Source organism: Ovis canadensis, chromosome 19 (genome assembly GCF_042477335.2).
Source record: "Ovis canadensis isolate MfBH-ARS-UI-01 breed Bighorn chromosome 19, ARS-UI_OviCan_v2, whole genome shotgun sequence".
NCBI classification, from domain to species: domain Eukaryota; kingdom Metazoa; phylum Chordata; class Mammalia; order Artiodactyla; family Bovidae; genus Ovis; species Ovis canadensis.
This window is the reverse complement of record NC_091263.1, coordinates 24,780,116-24,798,713: the sequence shown is the minus strand read 5'-3', so window position 1 is coordinate 24,798,713 and position 18,598 is coordinate 24,780,116. Positions and strand designations below refer to the sequence as shown.

Here is an 18,598-nt window from a genome sequence, read left to right as displayed (position 1 = left end):
GGTTTCTAGAGAGAGGGGTTGGGAGGAATCAAAGGTGGCCTTGAGGTCCTGGGTGCTATGAGCCCCAGTAGAAGAGGCCAGCAGTAAAGCAGCAGGTTTTACAGGGGCGGGCAGTGCTGTGGGAAGATGTAGGCGTTTCCTCATCCACATGGCATCTGGGCAGCAGAGTTCTGGTAGCTGAAGTGAGAGACTGGAGCCTGGGAGGGAGGCTGGCCAGCAGCAACACATGCCTTCAGGATGGCAGGACAGGAAAGCAGGGTTCCCCGGATCTCCCTGTCTGTTAACTGGGCATCACTGTTTTGGGCACTGTCTCATTGAATCTCTATGCCACATCTGTCAGAGAGGTATTTCTATTTTTAAAATGAGAAAATGGATGCTCAGAAAACATTCTGTGAAATCTTCCCAAAGAGGGCTGTCAGGGTGATCTCACCCAAAGGGATAGAGTCCTTCTGGGTCAAAGTCCAGCTGGTTTACTGTCTCAGGTTACAGCCCGTCATTCTTGTCACTTGTCTTTATGGCCTTTTGGTGCTTGGATATTAGACTCTAAGGGATCAGAATGAAGCAGATGTCAACTCTTGAAACCATGTTCTTGCCATGTTAATGGAAACACGCATTTCCCTGACTGGAGGTGAAGTGTGTGTGTGGTGTGGACACAGCACACAGGTATATGTGTACTCCTGTGCTTGCCTGTTGTCACACTGTTGGGGCAACGAGTACAGGGCAGCTGTAAGCTTCTGGATTTTCTTTCCAGGTAAGCTTAGCACATGATAGAATAACCTATGCTTTGTTTTTTCCTGTTCAGCAACCAGTGTCTGCATCACAGTGCGTAAGAAAAGTGTAAGAAAGTGTTAGTCACTCAGTTGTGTCTGACTCTTTTTGACCCATGGACTGTAGCCAGCCAGGCTCCTCTGTCCATGGAATTCTCCAGGTAAGATTACTGGAGTGGGTTGCCATTCCCTTCTCTAGAGAATCTTTCCACCCAGGGATCGAACCTGGGTCTCCTGCATGGCAGGCAGATTCCTTACCACCTGAACCACCAGGGAAGCCAGTGTGTAGATGTCTCCCATAGACACACACACACACATACACACCTGCCAGATGCTTTGAGCCCCAGACACACACAAAGGGCTGTCCTATTTTTCTTTCACTGCTGGCCCAGTTCTGTCCTTTATGTGATATCCCTGTGGCTGTGCAAGCAAAGGGACCTTTCTAAAGTAGGTCAGTGGAGCATTCCCTGCCCTACACACATCTTCCAACAGGTCTCTGCCCCACGTCTGTAACAGGAGATGGCCTGTCCCCGGAGATCCCTAGCTTCCAAACACAGAATTAATCATGGGTCCTTTCTGCATTTGTCTGTCATGGCTTGGTCTTAACTTCAAGCAGGAAAGCATAAATCAGCAACATCACAGTAAGGAAAAAGCTTTGCAGCTGCAAGTTTAGAAAATGCTTAAAGTGTATCCAGAATGCACTGTCTACTTTCTGTCTCAGCTCCACCTTGACTAATTTCTCTCCTTTCCTCTGCCTTAGGCAGCTTTTTAGTTTCTTGGCAGGTGGGACAAGGAGAAAATAAATGAAGCCCAGAAGGTCTCAAGAGGACATGGAAGTATATATATTCAGAATCTGTTGGTTATGATATTACTACATAGCATCTAGCTGGCGACCTGGACCTGAAGGGCATAAGTAAAAATATAATAAAAGACCACCTTGAATTAGCATCCTCCCCCATCAAGCCAGTTATTTATGCACTGAAAACACTCTCCTGTGTTGTCATTTCTTTCCACTAAGATGTGATCTTGAAGGGCTCTTGAAGTGCAGAGCTCTTCTTTGGGGCACAACAAAATTATTTCTCTGAAAATCACCTCAATGTCGCAATTCTAGAAATCACCAAGACACTTGCAAACATCTTGATGGATGATTTAAGAGGGACAGCTTCTCTCCTCCGGCTACCTTTCTTTTTTCACATTTTCCTCCCAAATTTGACCATTTAAGACTTTGGCCAATTACCAGTAAAATGAACAGTTGACAGAAATGAAGTCCTGCATTTTCTCTCTTACGCTGAGAGGATAGCAGCAGTGCCTGGCAACTCGGGGAATTTTTATGCATATGAAGATTCATCACCACATGGCCCCTCTTTTAACGATCATGAGATGCTTAAGGACAGCGTGGGAGGCAGTGTCCATGGCATCCCAATGTCACAACATGTGTACCTTCAGAGAAACAATTTCAGACACAGCTGTGGAAGTATGGCCAACAGCACCGACATGACCCAAGCTCCCGCAGTTTCTTTGGGTCCTGACTTCCCCAAACTGGTCCCCCCAACAGGATTCAGATGCTCTCCCATCAGTGATGTGGCTTTAGGACATCCCAGTCTGATGCCCCTGGATGGGAGTGAGAGGGTGGGATGGCCCTGGCAGGCAGACATCACGGGGCCTATTAAACCCACCCTGCCCAGTGGACGCTGCAGGATCTGCACGGAAAGAGACCAGTAGGTCTTCAGCAGGAAGAGTCAAGGGCTCCTCCTCACTTCTTCCAGTTTCTACATAATTCCAGTCCCTTCTCCTTTGGTACCTCCCGGTCTCCTCACTCGAACTTATGAAGGTGTCAGACATCAGCACTGGGCTGGTACACAGTTGGTGCTCAATGTTTGATGGATCTATAGCTATTGAGATTACCCACAGTTCTGTCTTTTTAATGGTGAACATTTTTGTGTGCAATAAAAATAATCATAATTCTGATGATAATAGTTACCAATGGCTGATCATCCATTTATCTATTCATTCACTCAACAAATTCACACTGAACACCTGTTACAGGCTGGGTGCCAGGCTTAGCGCCAAGGTTGCCACAGCAAACATGGCGCATCACAGAGAAGCACCCTGCCCTCAGGAGTATGCACAGTGCCATCGGCCATTCACCTTGTCTATGTGACAGCATTCATTAAGGATTATAGTATACTAAACAGAAAACAATTGTAGACAGCATCAACTTTTAGCTGACAATAAAATACAAGAGAATCAGATACTATGATAAAAGAGTCAAAAGAAGGAATAAAAAACCCTGAAAGAATGCATAGGAAATATAGGAGAGCAAACAACTTTCATAATCAAAATCCTTGTTAGGAGAAGTGAGGGTCAAAGCTGATGGTACAGATGATTTAGTTACTATCATAAAGTAGCAGTTCTAAGATCTTTGGATTTCGTGTACTAAAGTAAAAGAGGAGACTGTGCAAACAGTATCCGTGAGAGCAGAGTGGACAGAGGAAAGAGCTGCAGAACAGCCTGAGGGACATTAAGTGGAAGCCATGAGAATTCCTAGATTGGACTCTGCTCACCATTCTGCTCCAACCTGCGAGAGGTTCATCAGCTAAGCAAGGGGGCCCATGGAAATGACCTCCCTTATGCCTTTGGTACTCATATCCTCGGGGAAAATATTACTGAACAACTGAGAAACAAAAATAAGAGCAAAGAATGGAGACATTATGTAAGAATAGAGCTGGTGGTAAATACTGCTGCTACTGCTAAGTCGCTTCAGTCATGTCTGACTCTGTGCGACCCCATAGACGGCAGCCCACCAGGCTCCCCCATCCCTGGGATTCTCCAACACTGGAGTGGGTTGCCATTTCTTTCTTCAATGCATGAAAGTGAAAAGTGAAAGTGAAGTCGCTCAGTCGTGTCTGACTCTTAGTGACCCCATGGACTGCAGCCTACCAGGCTCCTCTGTCCATGGGATTTTCCAGGTGGTAAATACTAGAATCACTTAAACCTGGAAATGTCTAAATTGATGTACAAATCTTGTTATATAAAGGTATATGTATCTTAAGGTTTATTCTCAATCAAATGCCTGAATTGCAAAATATTGGAATAACAATAAAATTTTGGATTGATAAGAGTGTTGTACTTATTTACAAAAACAAGAAGTTGAAATACTATTGCTGGAGGATGGGAGTTGTGATTAAAACCTCAGTAGGCTTATTTGGAACAACAGAGCAGTAAAAATACCATATTCTCACTTTTTAATAAATCTAAAATCCAATTATGTTTATTTTCAAAAGAAGCACATAGAACGCATGAAAAAAAAAGGTTTGAAATTACAGGTTGATAAAGGTGTATCAGGCAAATAGGTGGAGGCATTAATAGTGGAATTCATGACAAAAGTATTCAGAACACTTGCTGACATAAATCACAACAAGATTTTTTTTGACCTACCTTCTAGAGCAATGAAAATAAAAACAAAAATAAATAAATGGGATCTAATTAAACTTGAAAGCTTTTGCACAGCAAAGGAAACCATAAACAAGATGAAAAGACAACCCTCGGAATGGGAGAAAATACTTGCAAATGAAACAACTGACAAGGGATTAATCTCCAAAATATAGAAACAACTTATGCAGCTCAGTATAAAAAAACAAACAACCCCATCAAAACCTGGGTGGGAGATCTAAATAGACATTTCTACAAAGAAGACATGCAGATGTCAAGAGGCATCTTGACATCTGAAAAGATGCTCAATACCACTAATTATTAGAGAAATGTAAGACAAAACTACAGTGAGGTACCACTTTACACTGGTCAGAATGGCCATCAACAAAAAATCTACAAACAATAAATGCTGGAGAGGGTGTGAAGAAAAGGGAACCCTTCTACACTGTTGGCAGGACTGTAAATTGATACAGTCACTATAGAGAACAGTATGGAGGTTCCTTAAAAAACTAAAAATAGAACCCCATACGATCCAGCAATTCCACTCCTGGGCATACCTGGAGAAAACCGTAATTCCAAAAGATACATGCATCCTAATGTTCACTGCATCACTATTTACAATAGCCAGGACATGGAAGCAACCTAAATGTCCATCATCAGCAGAGGAATAGATAAAGCAGAGCTAGTGTAGGTACACAATGGAATATTGCTCAGCCATAAAAGGAATAAAACTGCGCCATTTGCAGAGATATGGATGGACCTAGAGACTGTCATACAGTGAAGTCAGAAAGAGAAAAACGAGTATCATGTATTAAGGCATATATGTGGAATCCAGAAAAATAGTACAAACCTATCTGCAGAGCAGGAAGAGAGACAGAGACATAGAGAATAAATGTATGGACACCAGGTGGGGGGAGGTGGGATGAACTGGGACACTGGGATTGACATATATACCCTACTATGAAGCAAATAGAAAACTAATGAGAATCTACTGTATAGCATAGGGAACTCTACTGAGTGCTCTGGTGACTTAAATGGGAAGAAAATCCAAAAAAAAACAGGGGATATACATACACATATCGCTGATTCACTTGGCTATACAGCAGAAACTAACACAACATTGGAAAGCAACTAAACATCAATAAAAAAAATTTTTTTAAAGTATTCAGTGAAATTGGATTTCATTTTATTTGGCTATGGATATAATTCACAAGGAAGGAATCCCTGCTATAACCCTTTGTGTGTAGGGTGACTTCACCTTAAAATACACAACACAAAGGAGAAATGAAGAGAAAATTGTCAGATGAGAAAATAGGGCTTCTGTCCCCAGCTTCATTTTGGGCAGGGTGGAGACCTGCCATACCAGGGGAGCAGCTTTTAAATGATTAGGGAGGTTTCCATGTTCTTCTGTTTCTGTTGCTGGGTATTTAAGGCTGATGACTTTTCTTCCCACTCATTCACTACTCTTTTTAAAGTACTCACTATGAGCCAAGCGTGTGCTGTGCTGGCTGCTGTGGGAATAGGCACCTACATTAGACCAGATCATGCCTTAAAAAAAAAAAAAGTTCTGGAAAGAAGGTATCTGGCAGTAAATAGAATGGAGTCTCTTGGAAAAACCTCCTTAATTGATGGAATGGACGCATGCAGTGAGTTAGTTATTCTCATAGTACATATTGACTTGTTCAAGTCTTTAATTCCAGTGAGATGCTGAGTACCACAAGGAACTTCAATGCTCTCCTGAAATGAGTCATTGCAGACAGTTCAGTGTAAAGACAGAGTGCCCTAGATGGAATACATGTAGTGGGTGTCCAGTGAAGATGAGTCCCCGACACTGCTAAGATCTAAGGATGCAAGAGTGGATTGTTTTCACAGAGAAAGCATTTTCCTTCTAACCAAGTACAAGAGGATTCTCCTAGTCTAAGACTGGGTCCTAAGTCCTGTTGGCTCAAAGGATGTGGTGTCCAGCACTGGGGCTGGTAAACACACCTGACTGCCTACTTCTCTCATGTCTCCATGAAAAGTGGGCTTGATCATCTTTGGTTTGTATAGGTAACATTTCTGGGATGGAGGTGATCAAAAAGGCTAGTCAAATCCTGGAGGCAAGATGAGATTAGTAGGGGCCAGGTCAGCAGGGGAGGAGCAGTCTCAGGTGTCAAGTCCAAGGTCAAGGGCAACACTGGCACTAGGATGGAGTAAATGCGTCAAGGCCATGGGCAGGGAATGAGACTGCGGCACCCCTCTACTTTTATTGCCACCTTCCTGTGGCAAATCTTTAGCCTTTCCAGTTTTCAGGCCAGGCAGCCAGGGGAGGCACACGTGTGAGGCCTTGTTAACCCAGCTCTGCGTGTCTGCTCCAAGTTAGAAATTCTCGACAGTGGCTGGATTCTGTTAAATAAATAAATGTCCATCAGTTAGAAACTACACAAGTGAGATTTGATTTTTCTTGGTCATCATTAATGTTACCCTTGGTTCTCAGTTGAAAGGAAAAAAAAAAACTTGCTTTAATATGTTCTCTGAAATGCCATTCTAGGGGGTTAACAGCAGGTGGTTTTTCCTTAGAATTTAGAATCTAAGGACGACTTGTGGCTTGAAGAAAACAAAGCTTCAGTTGATTATGTAGAGACAGGACATTAGGTTTGCAGAATAAAGAAACAGGGCAGGACTTCCCTGGTGGTCCTTTGGTTAAGAATCCACCTGCCAATGCAGGGGACACTGGTTCAATCCCTGGACTGGGAAAATTCCTCGAGCAACTAAGCCCGAGGGCTGCAACTACTGAGCCCATGCTCTAGAGCTCATGAGCCACGAGCTCATGACTTACTGAGTCCATGAGCCCATGAGCCCCAGAGATTGTGCTCTGCAACAAGAGAAGCCACTGCAATGAGAAACCCATGTACTGCAGCGAAGATCCAGTGCAGCCAAAAATAAAAATAAATAAACGGATAAACACTAAAAGAAATGAAAAGGGGAAGATCAGTCAGCTGTGCTTTCTCACAGATCACAAGCCCTGTGCAGTGTTTCGGGAAGGATGACGCCCATCAGCCTCTGCTTCACCTAACTCCTCACCTCTCCTTGACTCCTTCCCATGCCATCTCTCCTTACCTGTCCCCTTTGGCCTCACATCACCTCTCTAATCCCTTTTCTCCATTCATAGAAGGAGCCTCTATTTGCTTTACTTGGTTTTCATCTTTGAAAAGAGCACTGTGCCTGGTTGATTGTTTTTATCTCTTTCTTAAGATAAAAAGGCAGCTACACTATACATTTAATTCCAGAAGAGAAAAGTAGAGTGAGATTCTCTTTAACACAAAGCGTTTTGGGGGGGTGTGATTTTCAAAACAGAACCTTTCCAAATTGTCGCTCTACTTGAGGTGTACCTGGAATCCTCCTTAGGGTTGAGGAATGTTACATTCCTCAGAGATGAATTCATTTCCGTTACTTGTTTTAAAAAGACATGGGCTGCTTGTCTTTTTACACTCGTCACAACGAAATGGAAAATAGAGACTCATGATCACCTATTTAAAGGTTATGAATAGCAGTGCCTTGAAAAGGCCTGGTGGAAATCTGTGTGGAAACTGAAAGTGAAGCATCAGATTCCAAAGCAAGGAAGGCAGACACAAAAACCAAGTTGGAGACCAAACTGCCTCAGAGTTCTGAGCATGAGAGATGACGAACAACCTGCCCCACCTCCCCCGCCCTCCATCCAAACCCCTGCCACGGAAAGAGTCAGGAGCTAGGCATCACTTCCAGATGCAGAAGGGACATGGAAGGTCGTTCAGCTCCAAGAGTCAGCAGTGTCTCCCAGACAAACAAGGCTCCATGAGGCAGAGCCATCCTAAGCCTGGTGATGGGCTGGATTATTAACATTTTTCACCCTGTCCTCTGCCAGGTGTCTCTGCTGTTCCTCTGCTAGGGGCAGAGTGTATTCTCCATTCATAGACAAGGGTTTGACCCACATCCTTGGTGGAGTGTCCACAGAAGTGACAGGGTACCATCTCTATCCCAAGGTCCTGGGGAGCTTTGTACAGTTCCACTTGTCCTTGCCATTAGAAGGACGTGGCTTGTCCAGACCATGCATCCAAGGAAAAGGTGAGAGATAAGGAAGAGACAGAAGATGCAATAACTGAGCTGAGTCTGGATCAGCTGAACCCCAGCAGATCTGAAGATGCTAAGTAATAGTAAAAGGAACCTGGAATCTTAAATTAGTTGTGACAGTTTTTCTGGAAATCCTCGACTGACGCAAAGCACTGTTGCTAAGTGTGGCTTGTTGGAAGGAAGAACATGAGTAATAAAAGTGACTAGAAAATGACAGTGTGGTTATGTAAGGGTTTTCTGAGGATGAGGACAGGCCTGTGTGCATGGTTGCAAGAGGGGCTGATGTTGCTCCCCATTTTGAATCACCCCTCCCCCTTAACTGGGTCTTGGCGAAGGGCACCACTCAACCTTGGTTCTGGCCATTTGGGAAACCACTGATACATCCCTGGCCAATGATGACATACACTGAACTCTCTGGGAAGCAGCACACATTCCAAATCTCATTTCAAAGACTATCAGACAGTTAAGTAGGGGGCCTGCTTCCAGATGACCTACACCTGGGAGAAGTTAAAACTACTTGCTACTCAGAAGGTAAACCTTTCAGTTACCGATTACATCAGTTACATGGCTATCTTCTCCCTGAAATTTATTTGCCTTTTAACTTTACCCCTTGTCCCCAACTCTTCCCTCTAAAGCCATAGTGAGTGAGTCTCTTGACTTTTCCATAACAGGATTTTAAAACACCATTGCACACCCAAAGTCTTTTTCAAATCAAACTCCCAGAGTTTCCTCACAATCTTATCCTGGTATGCACTCAACATTCTGATCACTCTCTTCTAGATGCCTGCTCACTCATTCATATCCCTCACAAAATAGGCAATGCAGAATCATAGACAATCTTTAGGGTGCACAAAAAACATGGCTGTGCTAAGTTGCTTCATTGGTGACCGACTCTTTGTGACCCTATGGACTGTAGCCCGCCAGACTCCTGTCCATGGGGTTCTCCAGACTGGAATACTGGAGTCCATTGCCATGTCCTTCTCCAGGAGATCTTCCTGACTGAGGGATCGAACCAGTGTCTCCTGGGGCTCTGGCATTGCAGGCAGATTCTTTACCACTGAGCCACCAGGGAATCTATGGCTGTGCAGATGACGGACTAATTATTTTGTGTTACCTAGACATTATTTTTTAATTTTTTTATGCCTATAAAGTGTAAAAAAATTTTTCTGATACACTAATTTGGTCTACCCTCCAAATAGCTTTCTCTTCCTTAGAAAAATGACTATTTTCTTGTTCCATAATAATGATAATGATATTAACTCCAATGGCCCTCCTTTACCGAGTGAGGTGTATTAGATGCCTGATACCTTCCTTTTGCCAGCTCATTAATCCACACAAAGTCCTGAGGGTTGTATTATCATCTCCACATAAAATGAGGACACAGGTTCAGAGATGGTGAGTCACTGGCACCAGGTCACACAGCTACATGGGACTCAAATCCAAGCTCCTGGTCTTTCTGCCATCCTCACACCCTCATTTCGTTTTATCTAGGAAGTGTGTTTAGTCATTCAGTTGTGTCCAACTCTTTGCAACCCCATGGACTGTAGCCCGCCAGGCTCCTCTGTCCATGGGATTCTCCAGGTAAGAATATTGTAGTGGGTTGCTAGTCCCTTCTCCAGGGGATCTTCCTGACCCAGGGATTGAACTCGGATCTTCTGCACTGCAGGCAGATTCTTTATAATCGGAGGCACCAGGGTAGCCCTTTACCTGGGAAAGGAAAGGCCTAACTGTGTCATAGGAATAGTCAGGAGCAAAACAGGGGTCAGGGCTTTATCCATTCTGTGCACCATATGGAAAGGTACCTCTCTGCCCATTTCAAACAAAGATGGTCTCTCTCCCTGTGACATCACAAAGCCTTCAGTGGGAATATAACACTCACATGATTGGTATCAGGGCCAGGATGGAAAGGAATCAACAGAGGCCAGTCCTGCGATCTTCAGCTCAGGTTTCCTTCCATTGCTGTGATTGGCACTGCTGATGCCCTGCCCAGATACCCTTTCCTGGGCATGAATAGGCAGAACAGTGGCCTCCCAAAGATGTCCATGTCCTAGTCCCCAGAGCTTGAATGGTTACATTATGTGGCAAGGGGAACTCAAGGGTACAACTGGAAGTAAGGCTGCTAATCAGGTGACTCTGAGATGGGAAGGTCATATGGCTTATTCAGGTAGGTCCAGTGTAATCACAAGGGTCCTTTGGGAAAGGGGGAGAGTCAGGACCAAAGAAATGCTGGTGAGACCTGCCATGGCCTTGCTTCACTGCACTGAAGATGCAAAGGGCCGTAAGCCAAGGTGCACGTAGCCGCTAGAAGACTGAAAAGACAAGAACATGGATTCTTCCCTCCAGCCTCCAGAAAGGACCACAGCTCTGCGCACACCTTGATTTCAGCCCCGTGAGACTCACTGTGGACTTCTGATCTCCAGAACTAGAAGACGATAAAACTATTGTTCTAAATTACCAAGTTTGTAGTAACTTGTTTTAGTAGCAAAAGCCCACTAATACACCTGTGGTATCTCTGCTGGCTAGTCAGAGCTCACAGCTGCCCCTTTTCTCGAGAGAACTGCCTTTAGCGGAGCACAAACCACTTTGCTCAGGGGTTTGAAATGACCTCTGTCGTGGGAGGAGAAGGGAAGCCCACTGATGCCACAGGCTGGCCTCGAGGAAGGACCAGCTGCTCAAACCCATGCTCCGGAGCTCCCGCAAGATCCACCTAAGACATGTCTAGCGCAGTCCCTCCCTTGCCCACTGCTTTCCATTTCCCCTTCTCATCCTCTCAACAGATTACGGGCATGTGAGTCTCTGCTCTGCTTCTGGGGAATCCAGCCTAAGACAACTGTCATGCTCAGAAGAGACTCTGGGCTATGGGAAGCGGGCACTTAAGGGGAAACTGGGGGCTGGGAGAGGTGGGTGTCGGGGCTGAGGAGCCGGAAGGCGAGAGGAACAACATGTCAGGGTCACTGGGGCCCTGGCTCCCAGCTCGGGAATCAGGCTCTTGATCTTAAAGTGTTCTTGTCTTAAGCCTTGGCGGCCCAGCCCAGCGCCACAGCATCCCGGCCATAAGTGAGCAGAAGGCACGGTGTGGGCCCTGCCCTGGGACCCCAGCTGGGGAAGGGCTGTCTCCCACACCTGCATCCCTCTCAGCCACGGTCCAGGTGCTCCGGGTTTCACTTGGCTCCGTCTCTGCAGGATAGGCTCCCAGCTCAGTCAGCTTTGCGTCTTTTTGATTTTCAGCCTCATTTCCTCTCTTAATTCCAGGCTCTGCCCTTCAACTTCTCCTAGGGTGGGTGCATCCTAACTGCCCCCTTGAGAGAAACGTGGGCATCTCCTTCCCCCTCCCCCCTTGTTCTATAGTGGACCAGTCGATCACTTAGGACATGCTGCTGTCTTGAAATAACTGGTTTCAATTCACTCTGGGTCCCACCCGAAGTCCCTTTCCTTTTATGGTTTCCTCTATATATTTGCTCACTGGGTTTCTGCCATGAGGCAGGGGGTGCCAAGTGTGGAGCCTCTGTGCGTGCGATTCCAAATGGCTGTGTTTTCCTTCCAGCTGGGACATTTTATAGGTCACCTCCTTCTGGGCACAAGCCCTAAGACACTCAGGCCACCACCATTTCTTTGTGGTACCAGAAGTGAGTCCTCCCCGGGGTCCAGAGTTGGTAATCACCATTACCACTGAATCCTCTGTTCTGGGTCAGTGCCTCCCTGAGGTCTCCTCCCTTCCACACCTGCCTGCCTCGCTCATTCACCTGTAACTCACCATGCCACAGATCCGCTGCCCAGGCGACCTCAGGCAGACACGGCCACGCAAACACGAATGGACCCTGCAATGCAGTGCTCAGATCCCCTTACAGAACGGAGGCATGCGAACTCCAACTGCTCAGTGTCTTGGTTGCCTCCCACAGAATCCCTCTTGGCTAACTGCCCTTGGCAGTTTTTAAGAGCTGTTTTGTCCAAGATGTGGCCCTCTACCCGGGGGGCTGCCAATATCCAGTGGGAGGTGATGCAGGGTACAAAGTCCTGGACTTCTGGCCTCAAAGCGAGATGATTGAATGGGGCTGGAGGGCACCCCGGGGAGCAGTTGAAAGCTCTACACATCCGCGCCATTACCCAGCTTCTCCTCTGCCCAGCCCTGCCTCCCTTACCTTTGACACATAGCGTTCTCTCGTGAGTGGGTGCATGCTAAGTTGCTCAGTCGTGTCCGATTCTTTGTGACTCTATGGACTGTTGCCTGCAAGGTTCCTCTGTCCAGGGGATTCTCTAGGCAAGAATACTGGAGTGGGTTGCCATTTCCTTCTCCAGGGGAGCTTCCCAACCCAGGGATTGAACCTGCATCTCCTATGTCTCCTGTATTGGCATGTGGGTTCTTCACCACTAATGCCATCTGGGAAGCCCAGTGTTCCTCCGGAGGATCCCAAACAATCCTCCCCGCTGCCAGACAGTCCAAGAGTCTGTCCACAGGGACCCCGACTCAGATGCACCCCTCTCACCTGGCTTTCCAGAGATGTGGGGACCTGCAGGAGGCGGGCAGGGGCAGGGCTTACCCACGATCATGTGGTTGCAGACGTCACAGAAGGTGGGCTTCTTGAAGATGTGCTCTTGAAAGGCATGGGCCTTGCCGCCACCGCTGGGGTACAGGCCGGCCCTGGTGGGTGTGGAGGTCAGGCTTCCAGGGGCAGGGAGCGGGCTGGAGCTGGGGCTGACCTCCGCCAGCACGTCCGCCTGCAGCTTCACGTCGCTGTTGGTTCGCTGGAAGAAGTTGTCAGCACTTTTGCTCCGTAAACTCTTGGTCTTGAAAGAAAGTGATCGTTTTAGTTTCTGGAGCTGCAATGCAACGACAGAACAGACTTAGGGTCAACCGTGCAGACTCCTGCTCTGTGTGTTGGGGGGCGGGGGTGAGGCCTGCCCCGTGGGCTGCTCCGTTCCTGACGCCCTCAGCCTCTGTGGAGGCGCACAGGGGTCCCTGCGGGGGTGGCTGGTGTCAGCGGCCCCCACTCCACCCCTCCTCCTACTCCTCCCTGCCTCCCTGGGCACCCACCCTTGTGCTTCAAAATAGCTCATGGTTTTTGACACTGTTTGCCTTTTGAATTGGAATCACTGGAAACATTAAGTGTATGAACTCCCGGGATCACAGGCTGGGTCCATCATGCTGGGGTCTGTGCCGGCCTTTCTCTGCTGTGGTTCCTTGGCCTCCATTTGTCTGCTTATACAGCAAAGCAGAGGAGGCCATTGACCGGGAATTAAAGTGGCCAAAGCATCACAGAACACAAACCAGAGCCTCCCAAGCCTGCTGGGCTCCAAAGCATATGGCTGTGTGTGTGTGTGTGTGTGTGTGTGTGTGTTTGAGGAGAACACCATGTGGAATTATCCACCTGACCTTCTCTGCTCCGCCCCCTGCCCTGCCTCTTGGTTTTGATCCTGGCAAAACAAGGCCATTTCTCCTCTGCCTTTGGGATCTATGCAGAAGCACCACATGGGCTGGAGGAATCCTAACGTGGTTTGGTCCAGCCTGCTTCTCCAATCTAGTCTTCCCATGGGAGCTGAGAGGATATTTTGGGAACACAGATGTGACCACGTGAGCCTGTTGTTCAAAATCCTTCACAAAGTTCCTTTTGTCCTTTATGAATTAAATTTGTTTTATTCTTTTGGCCATGAGGCATGTGGGATCTTAGCTTCCTGACCAGGGATTGAACTCGTGTCCCTGCACTGAAAGTGCAGTCTTAACCACTGCACTGCCAGGGAAGCCCCTGTTCTCTATAAATTTAAAGAAAAGCTCCTTGCCACGGGCTCCAAGAACTGGTAGATTCTGGGTTCCAGTGACAGCTTAGATTGCCATCCACCTTGCTCTTGCCATCCCAGCCACAGTGACCTTTTAAAAGTCTAGGCTACTTATGCTTTTTTTTTTTTAACCCTTCTACCTCATTTTGATTGCTTGGTTTTTTAAATTTATTTTTTAATTGAAGGATAATTGCTTTACAGGATTTGGTTGTTTTCTGTCAAACCTCAACATGAATCAGCCATAGGTATACATATATCCCCTCCCTCTTGAACCTCCCTCCCATCTCCCGCCCCATCCCACCCCTCTAGGTTGATACAGAGCCCCTGTTGAGTTTCCTGAGACATACAGCAAATTCCCGTTGGTTATCTATTTTACATACGGTAACGCAAGTTTTCATGTTACTCTCTCCATACATCTCACCCTCTCCCTTCTTATTATGCTTTTAAATCATCAGCTCTTAGTGCAGAGTGTCCCCTCTGCCCAGACAAAAGAAATGAACCACTTGGCAGGCAGCTGCATGACCTGTCATAGGTCACTTCACCTGAAAGGTAGCTTTTCCCTTGTAATTGAATATCTATGCCTGTTGCCTGGAATTAATGTCTAAGCCCCAAAAGCTGTAGACAGAAAGTGCTGATCACACTGTTCTAATAAAGGCCTCCACTTATTTAGACAGCCCTACTGGACATACAGATGACTTCATCCGGACTTGCCGAGTCTAGCCACCTCTGTATCAAGCCCCCAGTCTTCCCTGCAGGAGATCAGGAAGATGTGCTGGGTTTAGTGCTTGGGGTGGACGCCACAATTCTCTGCTTTACCCTTCCCATGCTCCTTGGCAAGGTGACCTCAAGATTCTCCCATCCAAGCTGGAGCTCCTTGAATCCTGTTGGCTTGTGGGTATTTGGCCAACAGCAGGTGGCAGAAGCAACTTCAAAGCCATTTCCAAGCCCAGACTTGAAGTTGTCCTGCACACCTGTCTTCTCCCTCGGAAACCTGCCCAGCTGCCATATGTACAAACATGACGTAACCTGAAGGACGACAGGAGACACATGGTCCAGAAACCACTCCCATCACTCGAGTGACATCCCAGAAGCAGAGCCACTCTGCTCGCTGCAGGGAATCAAGGCTCCAGATGAGAACAGAGGAACTGCCCAGCTCAATTCTGGTCAAACTGTCGACCCACAGAGTCATCCACTGAAGAGATGGCTGGTGTTCTGAACCATTAAGTTGGGTATCTTGTGTGTGTAAGTAGCAATTCAGTGCTGTTCCCCCCACCTTTTAGATATGTGCTAGGAATGTGCTTTGCTGTCCATCTGAAGTTGGCAGTGGCTCTATGAAGCCAGTGCTCCGCTTCAGGGAGCTGTCTGGGGAGGGGGGTCTGGGGGAACACCCTGCAGGGCCCTCAAGCTCCACTGAGAGCAGTGATGGAGCATCAGCAGTCAGAAAGGGCTAGCCAGAGAAGCAGCAGCAACCTACAGAAAAGGTCAGAAACTGGGCCATCAAGACTCTTGTCCTTTCCCTCCGTCCTACAGGCCAGATGCAGCAGAGGGGCTAGGCCTGACAGGAGAAGAAGGTGCTCCTGGGTTATCTTGGGGTGTTTGTTACTGAACCGTAATCTTGCACATCCTCACTGATACAGAAGAAGGAAGTCACAAGCCCTTGGGAGCACTGCAATTATTTTGAAGAGAAACTTCCACCTCCATGTAAGCTAACTGCGAGGGGGCAATGAACCACTCACTCTGTGAGCCTGAGCCACACAGAGGGGAGGCCCTGGAACTAGCAAAGAAGCAGAGCATGCGCTCTTCACGTCAAGTCCTTCTGGCTATAAACTGGACTGGTGCTGAAGGAAGGCAGACTTAAACTGGAGGCAAGTGACTGAAATATATTACATACATATATATATATATATATTGTATATTGATATAATATCAGTTCAGTTCAGTTCAGTCGCTCAGTCGTGTCCGACTCTTTGCGACCCCATGAATCGCAGCACGCCAGGCCTCCCTGTCCATCACCATCTCCCGGAGTTCACTCAGACTCACGTCCATCGAGTTGGTGATGCCATCCACCCATCTCATCCTCTGTCGTCTCCTTCTCCTCCTGCCCCCAGTCCCTCCCAGCATCAGAGTCTTTTCCAATGAGTCAACTTTTCGCATGAGGTGGCCAAAGTACTGGAGCTTCAGCTTTAGCATCATTCCTTCCAAAGAAATCCCAGGGCTGATCTCCTTCAGAATGGACTGGTTGGATCTCCTTGCAGTCCATGGGACTCTCAAGAGTCTTCTCCAACACCACAGTTCAAAAGCATCAATTCTTCGGCGCTCAGCCTTCTTCACAGTCCAGCTCTCACCTCCATACATGACCACAGGAAAAACCATAGCCTTGACTAGACGGACCTTAGTCGGCAAAGTAATGTCTCTGCTTTTGAATATAATATCTAGGTTGGTCATAACTTCTCTTCCAAGGAGTAAGCGTCTTTTAATTTCATGGCTGCAGTCACCATCCGCAGTGATTTTGGAGCCCCCCAAAATAAAATCTGTTTCTACTGTTTCCCCATCTATTTCCCATGAAGTGATGGGACCAGATGCCATGATCTTCGTTTTCTGAATGTTGAGCTTTAAGCCAACTTTTTCGCTCTCCTCTTTCACTTTCATCAAGAGGCTTTTTAGCTCCTCTTCATTTTCTGAATACATATACAATATACATATACATATACATTATACATATACAATACATATACATATACAATATATAATATTAAATACTGTATATATGGCTAATAAGAGGTTCAAACTGCTACTACTTATTTATAAAATAAGTTGCACGGGTGGACCTCCAGATTGTCATACTGAATGAAGTCAGTCAGACAGAAGGGGGAATATCATATGACATCTATTATATGTGGAATCTAAAAACAAATGATACAAATGAACTTACAGAACAGAAACAGGTCACAGACTTAGAGAACGAATTTTCATTGCCAGGGGGTAAGAATGGGGGAAAGGGACAGTTAGGGAATTTGGGACAGTCATGTACACGCTGCTATATTTAAAATGGACAACCAGCAAGGACCTACTCTATAGCTCATGACTCTGCTCAATGTTATGTGGCAGCTGGGATGGGAGAGGAGTTTGGGGAACAATGAACACATGTATATGCATGGCTGAATTCCTTTGCTGTTTACCTGAAACTATCACAACTTTGTTAATTGACTATATTCCAATAGAAAATAAAGTTTTTAAAAAATAGGTTGCAATGATGGACATATACTGGAATATAGCCAGTATTTTATAATAACTTTATATGGAGTATAATGTATAAAAATATTGAATCAGTATGTTGTACACTGAAAACTAATACAATATTGAAAATCAAAAGTTAAGTTACTCAGTCGTGTCTGACTCTAGTCAGAGTAGCCCACCAAGCTCCTTTGTCCACGGGATTCTTCAAGCAAGAATACTGGAGTGGGTTGCCATTTCCTTCTCCAGGGGATCGTCCCGACCCAGGGATCAAACACAGGTCTCCTGCATTGCAGGTGGACTCTTTACTGTCTGAGCCAGCATGGAAATCTACTATAAGTTAAATATACTTCAATTAAAAATAAAAACTTGACCCCAAGTATCTAGGTCCACATCTGGAGACCTTTTTCATACCCTCATTCTTCTATTTTGTATTGTGTTAACTCAAGAAAAACTTGCTTGGGTCTTAAAAAAAGTGGTTAATGGATTAAGTCAATTTATAAGCTGAATCCTTTGTGTATTTTATATGCTATGTCTGATCCTTGACTTTTCATTTTCAAAGCACTGCAGAACCCCTCTAAAGCTGCACATTAGATTTATAGGAACCCAGTAAACGATTTTGGTTTAACAGCCTGCACTTTGTAAAGGCAGGCTGGAGAATCAGAAGAGCATGTAGAATCCCATCTCTGTTTAAAGCCTCACTGATGCATTCTTCGGTTTTAACATCTACTTAGCTAAAGAAAAGATACGGGTTAGGGGCAGTTTCCTTAGTCAAATGAACAGAATTGCTACTTTCAGATAATTAAGAAAGAAACCCAGAGTTAGGTTATACCAAATGAGGGGGAAAAATTACTGATTTTAAACATGAGCTATTAGATGGTTAGAAAATTATTCGGAATTCTTCACTTCAGCAGGGCTCTGGAGTGTTTCTCTATGAAAGACCAATCCAGTGAAAACTGCATGACCTATTCTTTTTTAAAAAACTTTTATTTAAAATAACTTTAGTAATACAAAAATTGCAAAATAGTAGAATCCCTATATAAGTTTCACTCACTTTTCCCTAATGTTAACATCTTATATAAGTATAGTAAATTAATTGTAACCAAGAAACTAACACGGATATAACCATTACCTATAGATCTTATTTGATTTTTTCCAGTTGCCCATAATGTCTTTTTCCTGGTTCAGGATCCAATTCAGGATTACATATTGTATTTAGTTACATCCCCATGGTCTCTTTTTTAAATTGAAGTATAATTTATTTATAACGTTGTGTTTGTTTACTTATTTACTTTTAATTTTTG

The 18,598-nt window shown here is 45.7% G+C and overlaps 1 protein-coding gene across 1 annotated transcript in view; it reads right to left on the bottom strand.

Moving 5' to 3' along the window:
• The window catches only part of STAC (SH3 and cysteine rich domain), a 116,063-nt gene that overhangs the window by 59,441 nt on the left and 38,024 nt on the right, over window positions 1-18,598 (bottom strand). Inside the window, exon 2 of the mRNA XM_069561383.1 lies at window positions 12,827-13,106. Coding sequence (XP_069417484.1) covers window positions 12,827-13,106 — 280 coding nt within the window. The remainder of the gene's footprint in view (window positions 1-12,826; window positions 13,107-18,598) is intronic.